Source organism: Enoplosus armatus, chromosome 2 (assembly GCF_043641665.1).
Source record: "Enoplosus armatus isolate fEnoArm2 chromosome 2, fEnoArm2.hap1, whole genome shotgun sequence".
Classification (NCBI taxonomy): domain Eukaryota; kingdom Metazoa; phylum Chordata; class Actinopteri; order Centrarchiformes; family Enoplosidae; genus Enoplosus; species Enoplosus armatus.
In genome coordinates, this window is record NC_092181.1 from 20,874,833 (window position 1) to 20,896,880 (window position 22,048).

The window sequence follows — 22,048 nt, forward strand, 5'->3', positions numbered from 1 at the left end:
TAATTAACCAAATAATTTGCTTTATTGAACATATAAGATGCCTTCACACAGGTAACAAAAACAGACAACTGATATGCTTGAAATGAAAAAAGAAAAACCCACATTTTATTGCACTTAAGTTATAAGAAAATAAAATTCTAAGTGAATCAAACAAATACACAATCCCTTTAAGGTTTTTTCTGTCTGTTTTCTTTTTTGCCAGGCAGTTTACATGAACTGAAAAAATAAAACACCTGCAACAAATCTGATTTCTCAAACCAGATCATAAATTAAAACAGAGGGAGAAAACAACGAGAGGAGATAGAGCAAGATTGTTTTCTTTTTTTTCTTTTTTAATATACAGTGTTATACCACTTTCACAGTTCAGCTTGAGTTGTGACTCTTGGAGATTGAGACGATTTTCGTTTGGCTACAATGTTTCTGTTCACGTTTGTTGCCTTTTGTGTTTTTATTTTTCCCCACTGACAATCCACGAGGCTGCGACCGCCCCGCCGATTTTAACTGCAACACATGTAACACTAAGACTCCTGGCAGCTCCACCTGTCAGCTGATGCTTGTGATGGTCTCCTCTGTTGCTTCAGACATCTTTGAATGGAACAACAATCACACACGGACACGGACAGTTCTTTCATTCACGTGTTAAAATCGATTCATCTGCTAGTTTTTTTTTCTTTGCCAGTCCACACAGCATTTGTACATTTCCCCAAAGAACAGGCTGAAAGAGCTTTGTCCCCAGGAATGTGTTCACAAGTTGCCCATTAACACGCTAACACACGCACTCATGCACGCACACACACGCACGCCAACAGTGTACATCCCCGTGTTTCCTCTCTGCAGGCGATCCCGTCAGTATCTGTCGGACTCGCTCCCTCCTCTCAGCCTCGTAGAGGCACGTTTGGCTCAAGTTTCAGTGGCAAAAACAAACAAAATAAAACAAATGTCGGATGTTATCTTTTGTCATCTTTTGTTTCTTTAAGTCCAAACATAAGAGTTCAATTTGGAATTTTGCCTGGGACTAAAACGTCGCAGCAAGTAAAAGTTCCCTCTCTTTTTTTCCATTCATCTAGCAGCATAAATACAGTTTGGCCACTGGGGGGAAAACAGTAGAGGGGAAGGGGGCTGGGGGGTTCAGGGGCATTAATCCACAGCGCTTCGAGCAAAGAACCTTTACTTCCTCTCGTCACAGCACCGGCATTGAGGAAACCACCCCAGCTAGACTCTGAAAAATTCTGGACAGCATTGATGTTTATGTGGAGACGGAGCTCCAAAGCCAGGTATGTAGAAAACAGAAAGGAAGAACAAACAACTCAAATAAAGAGACGAAAAAAAAAAAAACCCTTGTGACATAATGACAGCAAACCTAAACAGAGCAGCTTTCTAATACTGGGATTTGTTGCTGTTGGCAACTGCGAGGAAAGAAAAAAGAAAAAAAACAACAACAAAAGAGAAACCCCTTTCATATGATAAACCAAAAATGTATTGAAATTCACAGTTGTGTTTGTGTGCGATATTGTAAAGAAATCAAACTACTGAAACCGAGTGGAGAACAATAAGAACGGAAATGGAGTGACAAGAAACGAGCCTGATTTAAGGCTGAACCCTCCGATCGCTTTCTCTCCTCTACAACAAGCAGCTCTTTAGGTGTAACTACGTGTGGAAATTTAGCTTTAAATGTCTACCACCAATCTTTTCCACTTTCTGGTTGGCCGTTTGAGTGTATGTGTGTGTGGGCGCGCACTGATGGGAGGAGGGGTGTAAAGGGAGGGAGGGGGTCTTTAAAAAATAATATATCTCTGTACATCTCAAAATCTGTCAGGCTTGAGCGAAACCAAGTCTCTGTGCGAAGCTGACCCCGAACCGAAAAGGGTTGAGAGTCACTTCAAAGAGTTCAGTCGTCATTCCTTTCTTCTTCTCTTCTTTCTCCCAGCCAATCAGGAGGCAGACCGGTCGTGCCCCCCCCCGCCTCGTTTCCAGCCCGATCCCCTCAGACTCCACCTCGTACTGGTGGTAGGGGGTCAAAAGCAGGGGCTGAACACGTGAGGGTCTGTGGCTCTGTCGGTAACATTTGCCCAAAGGGGGACGGGGAAGATAATGGTAGAGGACAGGACAGCCCACTGGTGGTGGTGGTGGTTGTAGATTTTGCGAGTTTGGGTGAAGAGTTCTGGGCTTCGGCCCTCCGGTTTCTAGGTGCCTCATCTCCCATTCCCTCTCTATTCCTTCCTCTCCGCGGTTCGCCCTCTCCGTCCTTCCCCACCACGTCCCTTCTCACTTCATGTCCACGTCAAAGTCCAGCACCAGCAGCTTGGTCTCCTCTGTGCCGTTGCGGCTGCCCACTGCGCACACCAGCTTGGTGTTGGAGGCCCGGATGCGCCACACCACACCACCGCTGCCGCCGCTCTCCAGGGTCACCAGGTTTCGGATGAACTCGCCCGTCTTCAGGTCCCACAGTTTAACTGTGCCATCGTCCGAGCTGGTGATGACAAAGTTCTTGTTGAACTGGAGGCACGTCACGGCGCTCTGGTGCTTGTGGGGACCTGAACACACAAAGAAAGAAAGAAACAGCTGGTAAGAGGATGAAGAGCGAGAAAAGAAAGGAAAAGACAAATCCTAGACCACCGCAGGAACCCTGGAACCTTTTTAGGAACTTGGGAACTTTACCTGCATTCCTACTAGAGGAACCAGGGTCTAAGTTTCGTTCCTCAGCCATATTTGATGCCCCTCAAAAAGTCTCTTCCCCAGTTTCTGATGGCCCAGGAACTATCAGGGGCAGTGTCAGCTGCACTTAATGCCACTGATCAAACAGAAAATAATAGTTATTATATATAATATAAGTGATGTTCAGACTGCACATTCTACAGGTTTTTGCCTTAATATTTACTGTTGGTCCAGCACCTGTTGTACAACATTTATCCAGACAGTAAGTAACTATGTTGCGAGTGTCATCAATGTTTGGCCTCGAGACAGGAATTTCTAGTAACTAACTAACCTTTACGGTTGTTAAAACATGGTGGAAATGCAAACAGTAACGCAGAAGAGGGAAGCTGATCACAAGACGGGAGGCTTACCACCTCTAAACAATTTCATGAAGGAAAAAATAGTTGTGGTGTAAAAACCCAGATACAGAATAAATAACTCAAAAGAAAATCTCTGTGAGACGAAGGGAAAATTCTTCTCTGGTATTGCTGAAGCGGTAGTGAGTGTAGTAAGGTCTTTAGGACGAGCTGCAGTAAGATGCCAGGACTCAGGCCTGTCACTGTCACGGACACTAAGCAGCTCCGGCTACACCTCCGTCTGGTGCGTTTGCTTGCTGGCAGCAGGCCACAGTTAAAGTGAAGATGGCGGCTGTTACTGCCTCCATTGAGGTGACTTTATTTGTGACTGTACGCGTGCGGTGACTTAAGATTTCCCTAAGGGCCTGAAAATGATATCTTAATTAAATCAATTAGGGCGACACAAAAGACAAACAAGTGCAGAATCAAGTGCTGGCAAATGAAGTGCTTTTTAACTGGAGGTTGCTATAGCAGCTATTTCATTCAGACACATTTAATTTCTTTCCGCTCTCACAATCCACTTGCGGAGAAAATTTGTTGAAATCTCACCGTCAACAAGCTTTCACATCTTTTCCATTTCTGTCTGCGGTGGGATCAAAGGCTGTGTTATTTACCAGAGTATACAATGCTGCGCTGCACCAACCCCCAAAGTGCCTGCCTCTCTCCTCCCTACATTACCACAACAAAGCAGCCTGCGCCATCATTACCTATACTCTCTTCAGCTGACAGTGACGACCTTGTTGTTGGCCTATTGTCTTATCAAAACACACTAATGAATGGCAGAAATTGTCCGCTGACCTAATTATATGACCTACAAAGTTCCTCGTCCCTTCTCTGTAGTCACCCCCTCTTCACATGACACACTCACATCCTCCCCCCTGGTCGGTCTTATCCCTCCCTCTCTCTTCAGACTCTCACCGGGGCATCCCTTTGTTCAGCGGGTGTGTGTGTTGGTGTTTGTAGGACCAGCATACAGGGTTGTAGTTTGTTAATGAGGGTATTTAGGGGTGGGGCACTGGTGGTTGCCACTGCTATTCAGCAAAGGATTTCCAACTTCCTGTGAGGCTCCGGTGCTGCTAATGCTAATGGAGTTTGAACTATTCAAACAGACACAAAGGAAATGAGACTGTAATCAGGACCAGCAGGCCCACAAGGTGTTTGGCTCCGTACTGCCACACACAGACAAACAGGTCATTTAGTCTGGGTTTTAATTGGACTCTCAGTTTTAAGTCTCATCTTATGTGCTTTTTGTCGTTCAAGGCCGGTGGCCTTTCTTCTACGTTTACTTACATATTTATACTTAACAATTAACATATTTACAGTTCGGCGTACATCCGAGTGGTTCTGCAGCCTGTTGCATAAACTTAACAACTAGTAACAAAACTTAAGAGACTCACAATAATCTAAAAAAATAAATGGTAATGAATGACAGTAGCTCCCAATCTCTCGTCTGATGAGCTCAAGCACTCCTTCATCGACACCACCAGTCATGTTCCTAATGTCTTATTTAACACTATTAGCTACATGAAACCCACAATGTTTAGGTTGGTTTGGTCCAGTTTACAATCACACTTCCACCACTAGGAGTGGCACAAGCTGGATGTATCAACCATCCAGTACTTCTAGATAACAGTTCCATGTTAACTAATAAGTTGTGTTCAGCCCTCCCATTCATTTTGAATGTAAACTTAAACATCGATGGTGCAACATCTTGCACGATGGTAGACTCACCTTGCAGTGTTTGCAGGCACTGGCCCGTCTTGATGTCCCAGATCTTGACAGTGGAGTCTGCGTTGCCTGAGACCAGGATGTTGTCTTTGAGCTCCATGCCGCTGGTGAGGGACTGATGCCCCGTTAGCGTGTGGATGCAGTTGCCCGTCTCCACGTCCCAGACCCTTATAGACGTGTCCAATGAGCCGCTCACCACGTGGATCCCATCAAACTAGAAGGCAGAGAGGATCAAAGGTTCAGCCTCGACACTTTCTTCATTCTGACTGCAGACTGAATGTTGATGAGATTCATTTTAAACTGAAAATCAAGCTGCCAACACTGTTAGTAACTTGATACCTACACAGCATACTTTGTTTCTATTAACAAACTTAAGATTAAACTCATTGAAATGAATGGATTGTATTGATCTATGAAACTTTTCTCTTTGTTCCCACGTCTAATAGTAGAGCACCAACACTTTAAAAGCCTAACGATGCAGCGTGGTACAAAAAACAATCTATCAGTGCAGTAAACAGCCTGCTGAGGGTGATGGCACCAGCTAAAGTGCACCGTAATCACACAGAGTGGGCGAGAGGACATCTTAGAGGACGCAGCGAGATTAATATTTTCACAGAATGAATGAACAAACAAACAAACAAACAAACAACCACACACACACACACCTTAGGAGAGGAAGCATTAAAACATTAGAAAAGAGCAGAAAAACACTGGTGCAATCACATTTGATTGACTTGTTTATGGCTGTTTGTGTGCCACGTTGGCAAAGCAACAAGGAGGTTTTTTTTTTTCAAAGAATAAACACTGCACACTTGTACATACAGCATGTACATATCTATGAGGTTCACTGTCCTAGAGTCTGTTTACAGAGAAGACAGTCCTCGACCGAGCTGCACCAGCTGTTCATACTTAGCCTAGTTATAATGGTTTGTATTTGTTACTAAATATTTACACCCAGTAACTGCCAGGTATAACGGTTACTAACTGAACCAAGTGACAGAACTAACATTAACTAGCCAATATGTTTAGACTGAAGTGTAAAAGGGGCAATTGGGAGTATGAGTGACACGCATGAAATAATGATATAAACTGGGATGATTTTTAAGTTATCCCGAATTACAAAATGTTACGCCAATAATAATCTTTGTCAGGCTAGCATTATCTGATATTTCCCTATCTTTCTCTTTAAACTGCATTAATACTACAAACTCTGAAACGCACTTACTTATTATTGTGCGGATGTAAAGAAAACAAAACAATACCTACATTTACACCGGCAGTTAAGTTTATGGAGCCAATTTAAATATCAACCATTTATTTTTTAACTTTATGCTACAGTGACTTCCTGTTTATGTAGTTGATTGCTTAGATGGCGCAACAGACGTTTCCTAGCGACCAGTTTACACGATACATGTCTTTACTAGATAAGATATTCCTTTAATATCATATCACTTTTAATGGTGCATCATCAAATTACTAGTTTAAAACCAGCTAAAAGTTTTTAAGAACTACAGGAGGACTTTACATACATGGATGTACGAACAGCTGGTTAATGCACATTGTACACGAGGATGGGAGCCTGTTGTTGCTGAATGTGCTGAAGATGCTCACCTGTAATGAGTACACTCTGTTGGTGTGGCCCTGCAGCGTGTGGAGGCAGGTCTCCGTCTCGGGGTCCCACACTTTGACCATGAAGTCGTAGGCACCGCTGACCACCCGCCGCCCGTCGTACTGGACGCAGCGCACCGCCGCCACGTGGCCCATGAGGACGTGTAAACACTGACCTGTCTCAATGTCCCAGACGCGCAGCGTGGCGTCACGAGAACCACTGACCACCCTGATAGAAACCCACAAAAACAGCCAGTCAGGTACGTGACAGTCAGGGATGAACGTATGAGTCTTAAAAGGGTTGTGAATTCAATAGATGTCTTTATGTTGAGCTTCACTTTCCCACAGAAGGAACGTCTCCTGTTCTGTAAGATTAAATTCAATAGTCTACACTCTCATTCATAAACACATTCATACCATGGCAGCTGCACTGACAGAATAATGAGACAGGTATGAACATTTTCTTTCACTCCTCTGACAACAGGTAACCTACAGCGTCACAGTCATGTTCATACTTGAATGTACAAAAACGCCCATTTAACTCAAACAGCTGCCCTCCAGCGGTGTCTTCACCCAGGATGGAAAAAGGAAAGATATACTATAGAAAACGAAACTCCCTTTAGGGAAAATTGTCACTCAAGTTTTACATTTTTCAGATTATTACTGTAAGAACAGTTTGTACAAAGGAAAAACTCTGGTCACTCATCGACTCTGCTTTTCTTAATTTCCACCAGATTCCTGACACTTCAGTAAAGACAAGCGTTCCTCCATATTATGAAATGATCTCTATCACAGGCTTTTCAGATAAAAACACATGCTGTTAATACACACAGAACAAACTCTTTACAAAATGCCTCACAGCGCTACATAGATGGAAATCACCAACATGTTGTTCACTCTCTCCCTGCAGCTCTCAGCATTTCCACTGAGTGAGTAATCAAATGCTACACAAAAACCTTGGTGGGCCCTAAGGCAAAAAGAGCACTTTGAGTCTCCCGAGTGTAATGCCGAATGAATTAGTGAGCAGCAGTTCACTTAAGACGGCTCACAGGGTCTATTTAATCACTATGAGACCACATACTCACTTTCATAGGGATACTGTCCCCTTACAGTTTTGCAAAGATGCTCTCTTTGCTCAGTGGGATCGCTGTTAAGTCGGGTGTTATGATTCTAATAATAACAGAGCAAATGGGACATTAAAGGAACGGTTCAACATTTTGGGACAAATGCTTAATCGCTTTCTTGCTGCGAATTAGATCAGAGAATTTACACTTCGACAAGATATACCGTGTTATTTGAGATTTAGAGGTGCTCGTTGGTGGATTTTATCACAGAGCCAGGCTAGCCGTTTCCTCCTGCTTCCAGTCTTTATGCTAAGCTAAGCTAAGCATCTGCTGCCGCTAGCTTCATATTTACTGTACAAACACGAGTGGTAACGATCTCCCGGCAACACCGCCAATAACCATATTTCACAAAATATCAAACAATTCCTTTAAGAGGAAGATAAACATTTTTACAAATAAGCCTTTAGATTTATGTACAGTTTTGCTACAAAATGGATTCATTTAGTGCTGCAACTATTTTCATTTGCCTATTTTCTCAATTCATTTGGTTAATTTGTCAGAAAACACTGAATAATGGCACTCACACTTTCCTGAAGTCCCAAATGACATCTTAAAATTGCTTGTTTTGTACGACCAACTGTACCAAAGATACTTTAGGTTTAGTGTCGCATAAGAAAAAAAGAGCAGCAAATCCTCACACTCTTGAGAAGCTGGAACTAGTTAACGGTTTAATATTCTATTGATCAACTCATCAATTAGTCAACTAATTCTTTCAGCCCTAGATTTATTAGCTAAACATGCAAAGTGTTGTTTTTTTAACTTTACACAGACTTATTAAGGCCTAACGATGAGATTGCCCCATACCTTTTCTCATGTAGGTGCATGCAGCGCACTGTTGAGGTATGCCCATAGAGGGTGTGGATACATTCTCCTGTCTCTGCGTTCCAGACCTTGAGTGTGCGATCAGTGGAGCCGCTGATAATAATGTTGTCTCTCATCTGGGATGACCACACGCCCCCTGTGTGGCCCACCAACGTGCGCAGACACTGTAAAGATCACAGAAGAAGAAGAGTCTTGATCAGTATATTCCCCACTGCTACTGCAGACTTTGGTTGTTAGAAAAGTTTCAAAGACATTCAGGGTGATTTCATTCATACATATTACATTTGAGTTTAAGAACTCATAAATTACATTTGCAATTTCCCCCCCATGACCTCCTATTGCCTTCAGGGAAAAAAAGACAAGTAAAATGAAAGTTCTGTGACCTTTTAGGGGAAAGAGGAGCAGAATCGTTCCATACCTGCTGCTGCTGTACTGGGACAAAATCTCTCCCTGAGCTTTTATAATTGCTTTTACTTATCTGTTGGAAGAGCGGGTGATTCATTCTCTTTGCAGAAGGGGTCGACAACTGTCTTCAATAAAGAAATGCGCCCATTCATCCTCATTAGGGATGGTAGATTAGCTATTGATTGCAGCAGTTATGGAAATCTCTGATCAATTGAATTTGAGTCGCCACAGTTTGTCTCATTTGTCCCTCGATTTAATTATCCTAAATGTATTAAATTAAAATTCTTTGGGGAGAAGAGCAAACTGTAGAGGAGGTCGGTGGTGAGTGCTGTGGTTATGTCAGGTTCAGAGTGGAGCGTGTTGCTGAAGTGTACAACATGTGACCCCCTGACTGCAGCTGATAAGCCGCTGAGCAGTGAATGGCGGCGCAGGGCAAGAGGTTTTATTGCAGCGAGTGAAAGAGGAAGATGATGCTGCAGCCTGCCTTACCCCCTCCCTGTCCTGTGATAAAGAGAATCACTTCATTAACTGTGGGCCAATGTGGCACGACCTTACAATCAACCTCACTACCGTGTTTTAAGTCTCTCTTGTTATATCACCATGGTCCTTCTTCTTAGCTTTGTACAGTAGTGAAAAAAATAATACTGCAGCTGGAAAAACATTTGACTTAATTCAAGTTTATTGTACTTTTAAAATACATCAGAAACATGGCTAATTTGTGGAATATCCTGGTATATTATCAGGATTATCTACAACGCTCTGACTGTCCAAATCTTAATCCACATTTATGATGAATATTTGCTTTTCTTCTGTAACACTTGACTACATACTCTCAAGGATGCAAGATTTTTCTTGTGAATCGAAGCCAGCGGTTGAGGTTCCAAGAACAAGAATCACAGTGTGTGATTAGAGCCTACTCAAACACTGCGTGGGAGGAGAAAATACCTGAAATGAAGGGTTTAGGCGTATTTATCTGTCTGTGAAACAAACATAAAACGATGCTGTTGCTGAGAGTGAAAGAAGATTTGCATTCTTTTAATGAACCTGTGAAGGACCTTCTTTTGAACACATAAGGGTTTTCATACAATGCTTTACATTTGCATTTTAATTTATTTTCATATAAAAAGGAAACACAGTGGGAGTGAGTATCTAGTACAGCAGCTGCAGAGCTCTAGACCATGAAAGGCTGATTATATACTGTTTCTCTTCGTATTGAAGAGGCCAGCTTCCTTGGCAGGAAATATCAGAAAATAAGGGTCAACCGGGCTAAGGTTCAAGCAGCTAATGCTTTGCAAAGGTTAAAGTAAACTACCTCAGTTCAAGCCATCACATTATTATAGACTCACACTGCATGATACATTAAGGTATTCTTAAAGTTTCTCTTATCTTTTTAACATTTTATTTTTTTATTTTTTTATTTCACACTTTGACGGTAAAGAAAGATGAAAAGAAGAAGAACAGGAAAGAATACATTTCCTGTACTTCTACCACTGGAAATGTAACATGGCTCAAAGAGTAGATCTGTTCAAACAGTTTCCACGTTTAGATTAAGTTTTAAACAACCACAGCAACACTGGCGATGACAAATGCAACGTAAATGCTCAACTACCTGAACAGCTAAACCAAAAATGCTAACCATACTAGCCAATTAGTTTTTGTCTTTTGCTCTCTCTGATCAGGTGGAAGCTGTTATGTGCAATATTGTATTCCAAGGCATCCTCATAGACAAAGTCATGAAGTAAAAATCTCTCCATTATTTTCTTTTGAGCCACCAAGTGCTTCTTTTGGCTTCTTTTGGGGGGGGGGGGGGGGGGGGGGAACACAGCCGCTGTTGTGCAGTCACACGCACCCATGCATAAACTCTAGATGGCCTTCATTAATTTAACAATTTGAGAGGTTATTTCCCCATCTCTAATCATTTCAAACAATATTCCAGATAAGTTCACAGCTCCAAAAGCAATCTCTAGTCTCCATTAGTTAAAACGAATGGAAGGTAATCTGGGTATCCATGCAGCTAAAGCATCTGGCAGAGGACACCTCTCCCTGGATACGACAGCAGTCCACAGGTCTGCCATCTTAGATCTGCCTGACAGCTGCGACTGCTTCTGACAGGCACCACCAAGGGCATGCGCTGCTCTGTTAAGCACCAGGCAGCCACCTTTGAAGCAATGAGATGTGTGCGGCTGTTTGTGTGTGTGGAAGATTGACATCTTTCACTGAAGCTGGAGGACACGCAAAGACAAAGGTCCATCAGGTAAAGACAAAGCCTTCAAGTCTCGTCCAAGCAATCGCTTCCTCAGCAGGTAAACAAAAGCTTTTTGAAATTCCTCCAGACCACAAATCTGATCCGCGCATGCAAGCTGCAACAGATGAATAACTTTAATTTCAATCTCTGGTGCAATATTTTTTACCACAATCAAATCCCCATTGTCTTATCTGATCGCTAAGCAACGGCCCAGTTCTTTCAGAGGTGTAGAGGCATTTACATATAATGTGCTCAAATAATAATTCCCTGATTGCCTCACAGCAGGGGTTCAATTCACTGCGTTTTATATAACAAGATGAATCGACGGCAAGACAAAGCTGGCAGCAACGATGGAACATTAGCAAATATCCGTCTTCGGGTTTGTTGAACCTTTGGCAAGCCTGCACTGGAGTAATCTGATGAATATTTGTCAAACACTTCATCAATTTAAGCCATGTCAATGCAAATAACCCTGTCAATATGTCCTAAAAATGCCCAGTGAGTTTGAAAAATACATGATTCACAAACAAATCTTCAACAGAAAAAATTGAACAGATTCATTTAACTATTGATAGAAACATCTGTTTCAATCTTGTCAGCATCATAACTGATGCAGTATTGAGCGATGAGTTGGGGATACTGGTGGGTGGAGAGAAAATATGAGAACATTTTGGTGCTGAAAAGTGATGTAACACCACTTGATTCACCCCACATTGTCCCATCACAGGGGAATCTTTTTGATCGCTCTAAACTGAACACAAGGTTTCCGAGTAAAAGCAGCACAAGTGGCCGAGGAGAAGAGTTAACGCTGCTCTGCCTCTGGCACAACTTCTACGTCTAAGCTGTAACCAATTTATTTTCCCGTTTTATCAATTTAAATCCTCAACCTACAGTTGAAGCCGCCGGAGCTGCATTTCAAATCTGTCCTCTGAAGAAAAGGACAGATGTAGTCGCTGATCTCTGAGAGTGTGAGCCAATTTACCCATGTGATCTATAATCGTCCACCAAACTCAATGCTGATTTGCAGGGACTGCAATTTTTTGTTTTCTGAAGAATGAAAAACAGAGCATGTACGTAAGGGAGCGAAGAAAAGAAAACCACATCTTCAGTCTAATGGCATCAGGCTTCAAAAGGAGAACGTTTAAAGACTATCATCAGAGTTCTTCATCCACGTTGATCATCGTGCTGCGATCTCTTATTGATCCAATTCTGAGTAAGACCTGGTGTTAAAGTTAAAGTATTTATTTGAAAAAGAAAAGGCGCACCAAGGTCAAACAAATTTAAAAAAGGAAGGTTATGGAGTAGATATTTCCCTAACATCTTGGCTATTTGCAATATGAAGGACAAGAGGGATGGATATTGCCACATGGATTGGGAGCCCCAACGGGCATTCATCCAAGGGCCATCGCAAACTGTGCAACACCTCACGATCACCGATATCCACTTCACAGTCCTGCATCTCCCGGGGACAAACTGACAGCGATCAAGTCCTCAAATACGCTGGCAAAGACTATAAAGAAGGTTGACAGCTGAGAGGAAAAACAAATGCAGGAGCTGGTAATCTCATTGTATTTTTACTTTACAGTTTCACTGGCATCAACAGCTACTTCACCCGAAATGGTCGACTAGGCTTAATTGGCCATTCCTCTCGAGTGAGGGATTCGCTCTCTGTTTTTTTCGAGAGCTCAAGAAGCAAAGAGATGAAATCCACACAGGGGATGTGCTCTGAATACAGCACCCAAACAGAAACGGATTTAGGCTCATCTCCTCTTCATGACTAATGTAAACAAACAATTCTGAGTCGGATTAACGTTGTAGAAACAACAGACAATACACTGTGTGTCTGTGACGTCAGCCTGAATGCAGGGTGGTTTCACGACAAGCAGTCGATGCCTGCTGGTGATGTAACTCGCAGACTCCCACCACCAATATGGAGCCGGTGATGCTGTAACTCAACAACCTGTCATCCAGATATTAGTCTTTGGGTGAGGGAGAGCCATATCGTGCTCCGTGCCTATCGGATGACCTTGGTGAGATCTGTTCAGATCAGCAAATGCTGTGACTGATATGCGTGTAATCACCAGTTGGCTGAATACCAACTTTACTATCTGTTAGACAGAGTCTTTGCAGCTATGAAAAGGGAGCTCTCTGGCCTATTGTGTCCAACAGAAAGAGAAATCTACTGCAGTGTGATCATGCAGAATATCAATTTCTCCAAGGGCTTCTCTTTGAATGTGTTTTTATTTTGGTGAAATGAAATAGCAAGTTCACCCCCAAACTTTATCTCAGTTATTTACCAAGTTAAAGTGAAAGGGATAGAGCGGAAAAGAGAAATATGCAACAACAGTTTACAGAGGAGTTTTAGTAAAAAAAAAAAGCTCTTTTGAAAATGGAGTCCAACACTGAGGCGTGAAAGTGCTGCGATTTACACTGATCTGTGAACCTCTCTCCAACAACACGGTACAACCACTGCCTTTCTTTTTAATATACAGCGTAAAGCTGCAGCACAAGGCCGGTGTGGCTGCACCAGCTCCAGCAATGAATACTAACAGCACTTGCGGACATGTGCTGTGTAACAAGTCTGCAAAATGGCTAAATGTAAGAGGAGAGAAGAGACTGAGATAGAAGTGAGAGCTGTACAGATACAGTTAGCTGATATGTTTTTATGTATAGTTAAATGTACAACATGCTACATACAATGTCAGGAATTCTTATAACATTAAGCAAATATTTAGATGACCGTCTCCTTCACTTCTTAAGAGTGAACGTAGAACTTGAGCTGCACGCCTACGGTCCATTAATGTCTGACAACAGTGCGGAAGAAACGGATGCTATTAAGACTAAAGGAGAAAACAGGAAACAGAAGAGCAGTTAACCCTTACCTTTCCTGTGATGGCCGACCAGACTTTCAGCGTGTTGTCGTCGGAGCCGCTGACGATACGGTTGCCACAGAACTGGAGGCAGGTGATCACGTGGTCATCATGACCTTTCAGCACCTTTAGACGAAACAGATAAAGAGAGATGCAATGACAAAGAGGACATGGAGGATGGATGTGGAATGACAAAAGAAAAAAAGGCAAGAACGGAGGCTGACAATGACACATCTCTAGTGCTTTATACATCAAAGAGGAGACAAGAGGAGAATGTCATCAAGTGCTGCGGGTGTACACAGCTCTTTAAGCTCAAGATTTAAATAAAGGTTGAAAAAAATGAATGAATGAATTAAGCAGAGCTGTATGCTGTGTTCGAGTGTGTGTGTGTAGTCTCTGCTGGCTAATATTAGGTCACAGGACTGCTAGCTCAGCAAACGACAGAGCACACTGCATATGCAGAGGAGTACGAAGAGCACAGTAACCAAATCAGTGGCGGCCTGAAACGACCCAGAGGCTGTTTCAAAAGGAGCAGAAGCACACAAGGCCCAGCATGCTGGTCCTGCTTTATGGGAAACTTTTGAACAGGCAAAAGACTGAAGGACAGTAAGACATTCCTGTGCTGCAGCTCAATTATCATTCAACACGTATACTGCGGAGCACGGACCTGACCCATCACTAACTTTCCATCAACTCCACACCTCAGACTCTTATTGAACCGTCTTTCTGTGACTCAGAGCCATTTGATATCAGATCTATAAGATCGGCTAACCTCTGGGGAATTTAAGTTTGAAGAAAAAGATACCTTGGGTGATTTGAGGTCCCCTCTCCTCCAGTTAGTATCTATTCTGTGCTGCCTGATGTAGGCACTCTTCCAGGGGCTGTGAGTGAAGCCAGGCTTGACGATTTTCCTCTTCTTGAGGGGCAGAGGCTCATCGATGCCTATTAGAAGAAAGAGATGGAATCAGATTGGATGAAGAGGCTCAAAAGTTTATTTCAAAAACAGGTACAACCACATGTTTAAACACAGTGTTGAACACAGCAGTAGGTCCAGACAGCTCCCGCTGGGTGCCTGCATGTTGTCTGTCTGCATCTGTTGCAAAGAATTCAGACTCACCTTCTTCCCTGCATTTCTCCCTCCACAGCAGGTTGTCTTCTGCCAAGATGCGCCAGTAGCGACACGTCTGGGCTGCTTGGAGGAGGTCCTTCGGTTCCAGGAATGACAGCACATACAAAGCCAGCTGTTGAAAGACAAGGACGAGGAATGTGAGAGGTGTAAATGGAAAAGGAGACACAAAAAGGACCCATTGTTCACTGCAGCGGGTGTATACAACTGTACAAACACCTCAGGGAAGAGGACTTTTAGTTTGAAGTAACTACATCACAATAACAAAAAAGGAACAGCTGTGAAAACACATTTGCTGAACAACCTATGTGCACAATATTAACAGCAAGAATCTAACTGACAAGGGTAGACAATGACATTTCCATAGGATTGAATCAACAATACAATAGCAGCTTCACACAGCAGGCAGTAATGCCAGGGCTACTGTTCGTTAAGCCAAAGCCGGCATATAAAGACACAAAACCTGGTATAATGAGCATAAATCTGGACCCCTGAGCAATAGGAAATAAAACACTATGGTCTGCTGTTTTCCCAAACACATTCAAACAGGTATATATTTGGACAAAGCTCTCAACACACGATGTCTGTTGCAACTATGAAACAATGCTTTAGGTGCTTTAACGGTTAGGGCCCATGATTGCTTGGCATCATCATAAAAAGAGGAGAGGATTATGGGTTCATTTTGCAGAATGAGGTGTAACCCACTGTGCAAATATTGTTCTTTTATTATATTACAATAATCCGAGACGATAATGACACACAGCACACTGTGTGACAAATTCAGGAGTGGTGTCATGAACATGATGTCAAGGCCACTCTAATATCCAGGGGCCGGTCTCAAAGATATTTCAGACTGGTTTGTAGTGTTAGGCCAGTCTTCATTTTGCTCTTAGATCTAGTCTAATGTTTGCATTATCGATTCATCTGCTGATTATATTCTCGGTTCATGGTTTGGTCTGAGAAATGTCAGAAAATAATGAAAGTAATATATTCATTCGATTAATTGATTAATCAACTAATCATTGCAGCTCCAGTATCATGCAAGTTAAGACAGTTTCCCAAAAATAGAGACTAAAAAGTTGGCCACCCTACCACAGACTAACTCTGAACGAAGACTCATGTTTCTATGGTAACAATCAGTGACACATGCTGACCAATGCACCAAAAAAAAAAAGGAAAACATGGCTCATTATTTGTGGTTTGCTAACAATGTGGTGGAGCGCCTAATAAGAAAGGAAAGAGTTTTTAGAGAGCGCAGTAACCTGTTGGACATATATACAGCAGTGAGGACATTGTCAATCGTTTTCAGTTGCTCAAGGAATCCTAAGCATTTGATGCTGCTGTCGACTGTTGGATTAATACTATTGACTGTGGTCATATGACTGATTGTTAGTTGTATTTAAGCTATTAGTCAAAGTCCATCTTTGTGAAACTGGGCCCCTGATCTGAACTTTATGAAAAGTTCTCGAGCACTTAATTCCTCAAATATTTGGAGATGTTTCCTTGTCAAATATCCGACTTTAAGTAGCTCAAAAGTTCTTTGACAACATTTTAAAGGACTAGGGGTAATTACAGTTTAGTTTTAGGGTTATTTCAAGTCACTTGCCCCAGACAAGACCCACAAACCTTGACATACCTCTGTCACCTGTAAGCCTGTCTAAGCCAGTAGTCATTACCGAGCTTGAGGATATTCTAAAAGTTTTATGAATGGACCTCGAGTTATGATTGCTTTTTAAGCCCGACACACCGCCTTGTACAGATTCTCTTCATAGTTTCAATTTCAACTGTATCTATAGTGCGGCCACAGGGATTGTCCTGCTAAAATTACTTGACAGCCGCACCAATATATTTCCAGCAGCTCTGGCAGAGACGAGAGAGGTGGGATTATCTAAAGAAGTCAGAAGGAACAGGAAATATATAAAAGAGAAACAGAAAACAAAATGAAAAGAGAGGGCTCGTGTCCTGGTGAGGGCACACGTGGTGCTGTTGTATATTTGGCTTGAAATCTTGCATCCTATTGCCTCACTCTCTATGCTACCAGCGCCCCCCTTTCATCGTAACACCTGCCAGACAGAGACAAGGTGTTAAGTATTTGATCAGCTACACCAGACACGGTGGATCACGGCTGTTTTGTAAGAATCCCTTATGTGATCTTATCATCAGTGTGGCACTTCAGATTGTTTGTATTGTCAGTTATGATGCTGAGCAAAACCAAGACACCCACTATGGATGCCGTTTAATGATGTGAAGGAAGACTGCGACGGGATGAGCGGCTGGTGAGGAAGCCTCGTCTCTGTCACGTCATGCTCATTCAAAAACAATGTCTACCACGAGGGATTCCCCACGGGAGTTCAGGTCAGGAGGAAGACTAATGGGAGGTAGAGGACTAGAGAAGTTGTGACTTGATAACAGAAATAGGGACTCAGGAACTCACCTCTTTGGGCAGCAGGGAGATGAAGTCTCGCTGAAACTGCGGCTCGATCACCTGCATCATATGCTTGACTTGTGTGGGCTCACAGCTGTCAATCAACTCATCCAGCGCCAGCAGCTTCTCTGGGCCAGTCCAGCTCTGCAACACACAGGACAAAGAAACTGGTTTTAAAAAATGACATGCTCTGCATTACATTCATTTGGCAGATGCTTCTGTTTAAAGTTAAAGTTAATCAATTAATAAAAGTGTGTTCAGTGGCAATTAAAAATACTGAGCTGCACAGGTTCGTCAGCCATGTAAGATACTTTTAAACCTTTATCACAGCAAAGTATTTAAAAAACATTCTTCAGGAGCAGCATGTTCTCTTACTTTACAATTTCACAGCGTAACATTCCTATAATGTATCTTCTATCTAATTGTGTTTAATGGCTTTTCACATTTTTATGCTGTAGTTATTTAGTGTCACAGGTGGCAATACACCAGTTGAACACTGTCAGCAGAATATTCATTAAACCTCCACACCTGGATTGCCACACCCAACGCAGCTGTAAACATATTCTGCGTTAACTGAAAAGCATAGCAGCGGCGTTACGGCTGTGCCAATTCATCGTAGTCAAGAGACGCCTTATTTTACTTTGATTGGAGCGCCTTGGAAACGTACTGCCTTGTGCAGTGTGTCTGTAACACGTTAATGTTCCCTACGTGACCTCCACAGCAGCGCAGAGTTGCTTGAGGCACCTGCCTATTTCTAGCAGCCAAAACATTAGTGGAAAATCTGAACATCAGGAACCAGACTCCATTAACAACATTAGGGTTTTTTCTCCTGCTTGAACATTCAGTTGTTTAACGCTGGCCGCTGGGTAACACTGCACTGCATGTTGGACCCAACAGCCGCAGTTTTCCCTCAGTGGAGTGCTGAAATCTAACAATGATTACAGGCTACGAGGCAGGATGGAAAATCTGGCACACACAAACCACCTGTAATTTGGCAGCTAAAAGCTTTAGCCAGAGGTGCTGGTTCTGGAGGTAATCAGTGGTTCGTGGTATTCGTGTTTTTTGTTTAAACAGAAAGAAAACACTGCAGGTTCACAACAGCCTCTAGTCTGTTGTGTATTCATAAATGCACTTATTGGTTTATTTCATGTTCTGTGATGAGTGTTTGTGTTATTTCAAATATTTTTTGCTATAAGTTGGTATAGGTTTAAACAGTGGTGACTCTTACAAAATGTAGAATATTTAAAAAGTAAGTTCCTTAAAAGTTTAAAACTTTTCATTCTTCCCTGTGGGGCTGTAAACTTTGCAGAATATTTAATATTTATCTCAAACCAAACTTTTGAAGGGCTCAAATTATTCCAAGAGTTTCCAGAATAAACTCTAGTGATTAATTGTAGATTATCATTTTATTGCCAAATATTTTTGGTCAGGCTTACTTCTGCTTCAGTTACTGATTTCCCAGAATGTCTGTCAACAATCCCCTGAGAGCGTCTGTAACACAAACCAGGAGTTAACATCTGGGATGTGCTGATACTTGAAACACTCAGGGAATTCAGGCTGGCTTACTGATGCACAAGCCTTGTTACTCTTTTGATCAACTAATCATTGTGACAAGCTGCTGATAAAATACTACAGCTCAGACATTGAGGGAAATGTTGAAGTATTTGCTGAAAAACTGAAAGACTGAGTTCTTCAGCCTTCAAAAGGGCTGCAAGCAAAACACAGATTACTGAGCTACAAAGACAGTCATAATAATTGTGTGTGCCTTGTTGTTTAGATAAAGATCAGCAAGAAATATGTGTTAAATTTATTTAAACTTTTTACCAATGTATGATGTGCCTGCATGGAGGTGCTGGTAGGCTGATTTTCCGGTTTTCAGCCTTTATGCTAAGCTAAGCTAATCAGCTGCTGGCTTTAGCTTTATATTTAATGGAGAGATATGAGTGACATCGATCTTCTCATTATCTCTCAGCAAAAATAAGTGCATTTCCCCAAATCTCAAACTAATCCTTTAATGTAATATGTGACTTTGCCATGACTGTGTATGTCCTTGTGTCTTTTAGAGTGCTAAATCCCAAAATAACTCCAGAAGTTTGGACGCGTTTTTTTGGAAAACATTCTTTTTAGCTGCAGTATGATGCTTTGTCTCTAATAAGAGCTACAGGCTAGGACTGGACTGGGGAATGTACAGAATGTAAGTTTAGCTGCCTGTAGCCTGCGCTGCCAGATTAAAGAGGGTAGACTGTGGCGGGTCAGGCCTGCGGACTAATATACGTAAAATAAACACTGAGGTGTCAAGAGGTTCGCCCAGCTATTCAAAGATAATGAGTTTAAGCTCTCTTAGGTAATGAAATGGGAACCCATTATATAGGAAATGAGAGAGACCCCGTCAAGCCTAATATGTTTAAATGGCATCTTATTTCCATAAAGTCTGGAATCATTAGAGCCGAAGCCTAGAATGAAAAAAGTGTCTCTATTGTGTTGCATCTGTGCAGACGATGATAATATAGTGAAATTAATATAACAAAATAGGGTAAACTGTAATATGGAGAAATTAATACAGTATGACCTTATGTCTCTATCAGTCTATTGAAGTGGTTGAAAACCAGATAAAATCTGTTGTTTATTCCAAATTTGCTAATCAGAGACACAAAATTACCTCTTAAAGAGACCCAGACTCTGCACTACTGTCCTTGTATATGCAGTAAAAATACATGACAAGGTAATAATAGTTGTAGATTATACTGCAGTAACTTTAACTTCTTCATTTCAGAGGATCACAGGAGTCAACATCTGTTCAACTTTTAATACTGACAGTAGAAACATGTGATGTTATAACTCTGCTATTTAAGTCTGAACAGGTACGGCTAATTCCAATTCCACGCTACAGTGCCTATTATAATGCGGTGGGCCAGGACAACAAGGCAGCAATTATCTCTGAGACTAAGTGAACATTGATTGGGCACAACATCTGCTTTTTGATGAGCTTTTGCTCGAGGATCCGGAGCTGCCCATGGGGCAAAAAGTAAAAAAGAAACAAGGAAAACTCCACTGTGCTCACCTGAAATGTTCGGAGCCATTCTTGGAGACCCGTGGGTGGCTGGATTGAGGTGATGCGCCGTCTCTGCTGCCCCTGACCATTGGCTGTTCTAATATGGCCAAATGTGGTGGGCGTGGCTGGACATGGGACAATTCCTGTCGGGCTGCGATTTACAAGGAAAGAAAAAAACATTAAAGACTAAATTATATGAGTATTAAGAAAAGAATAGAAACATTACAGACACATTAAGGATACAATATTAATGAGAACAATAACACGCTCAATATGAGGGCAATTAGATGTCCTTGGGTTCATTTTGCTGCCATTTTTGCAGATGTTTCCACTACAAATTATTCTGAACAGTGATAACACTAAAGATGCCCCCTGGGTCACTGGAACAGCAAATACTGCAAAGTTAAACATTTAAAGCTGCACTTTAAACTAAAAGCATTTTTGCCTATCACTGTTTTGATTGATCACCGATTTGATTTAGCAATAAAAACCCCAGTTGAAAGCATGTGTATCCTGCTAGGCAAATTCAAATCAACTTCAAAGTATGCACAATCCCACAGATTTCTGTTCAAGTCGAGACCCTCCTGTTGTAAGAAGCTGGATGTGAAAAGAAGCGCAGGACTTCAAAGGTGTGCTCTTGTAATGTAAGGGCAGCGGGAGAAACCATCCAGTTGGCACCCTCCATACTTCAGATTCTGCTCGCTGACAGTAAAATGGAAAGCTTGGGGTCCATTTCATTATTGATCCATTTTTAATGGGAGGGGAAGCTGAGACGGAGCCAGTTACATGGCAACATTTACAGTTAAGTGGCCACGTTCAGTCTGAATTTTAATGTGACTACATGTGAACACGTGCATTAAATATTCAGGGTTAGAGAAACATCTGGGGCTGCTGGCTGCTCCTGGATGCTGGAGATACAATATGATGTGAAGCCTCATTCTGTTTGAAGACACATCGCATATTTGTTCATACCTCTTGATATTTTTTTCATTATTTCCTTTCATGGTAGGTTCATTTGATATGTGTACAGCATCACAATAAGGAGAGACGGCTCTTCAAAATGTAATTTCTTCTAAAATCCTTTTGACCATTAGGTGGGTGAAATCCAGGTTGCTTTACCTCGAGTACTCTGGGCCTTTGCAGGGCTTTTTTCCTGAAGGGAAAGATCGGACCTCGGGGCCATGGTCCAACTTTCTCTTCATCTGAGAAAGAAGAAAAACTTTATAAACCATCAGAGAGTAACACAAAAAGAGACTGTATTTAAAAACACAAAGGAGAAAAAAAAAAGAAAGCTAGCTATTGCATAGCATCCTTTTCATACATAAATCAAAATGTACATGTTTGCCATGGAGGGGGCAGCTCTGGCATGTGTTGTATAATCCATCATTTTTTCCTTCCCTACTGATAACTTTCTTTAAAAAACACAGACTCTAAGCCACTTTTCTTTTAAGGGAAGAAGCCAGCTCTTGAAAAGCAAATTTAAGAAAGGACACGGGGTCATGGAAGTTTTTAAAAACAGGGGTGGAAGCAGAAAATTGCTTCTGCAAGTTACAGACTTTGTTAACATTATGTCTGAAATTCAGCATATTAAAA

The 22,048-nt window shown here is 42.0% G+C and overlaps 1 protein-coding gene across 2 annotated transcripts in view; it reads right to left on the minus strand.

Moving 5' to 3' along the window:
* Positions 1 to 2,265: 2,265 nt before the first annotated feature.
* Positions 2,266 to 22,048, minus strand: part of fbxw7 (F-box and WD repeat domain containing 7) — a 60,369-nt gene continuing 40,586 nt past the window's right edge. For both annotated transcript variants that reach the window (XM_070918664.1, XM_070918667.1), the window contains exons 2-11: positions 21,575 to 21,657; positions 20,465 to 20,606; positions 17,413 to 17,547; positions 14,970 to 15,093; positions 14,658 to 14,794; positions 13,865 to 13,978; positions 8,315 to 8,496; positions 6,390 to 6,615; positions 4,782 to 4,992; positions 2,266 to 2,534 (exon numbers count right to left, since the gene is read on the minus strand). In XM_070918664.1, coding sequence (XP_070774765.1) covers positions 2,266 to 2,534; positions 4,782 to 4,992; positions 6,390 to 6,615; positions 8,315 to 8,496; positions 13,865 to 13,978; positions 14,658 to 14,794; positions 14,970 to 15,093; positions 17,413 to 17,547; positions 20,465 to 20,606; positions 21,575 to 21,657 — 1,623 coding nt within the window. The remainder of the gene's footprint in view (positions 2,535 to 4,781; positions 4,993 to 6,389; positions 6,616 to 8,314; positions 8,497 to 13,864; positions 13,979 to 14,657; positions 14,795 to 14,969; positions 15,094 to 17,412; positions 17,548 to 20,464; positions 20,607 to 21,574; positions 21,658 to 22,048) is intronic.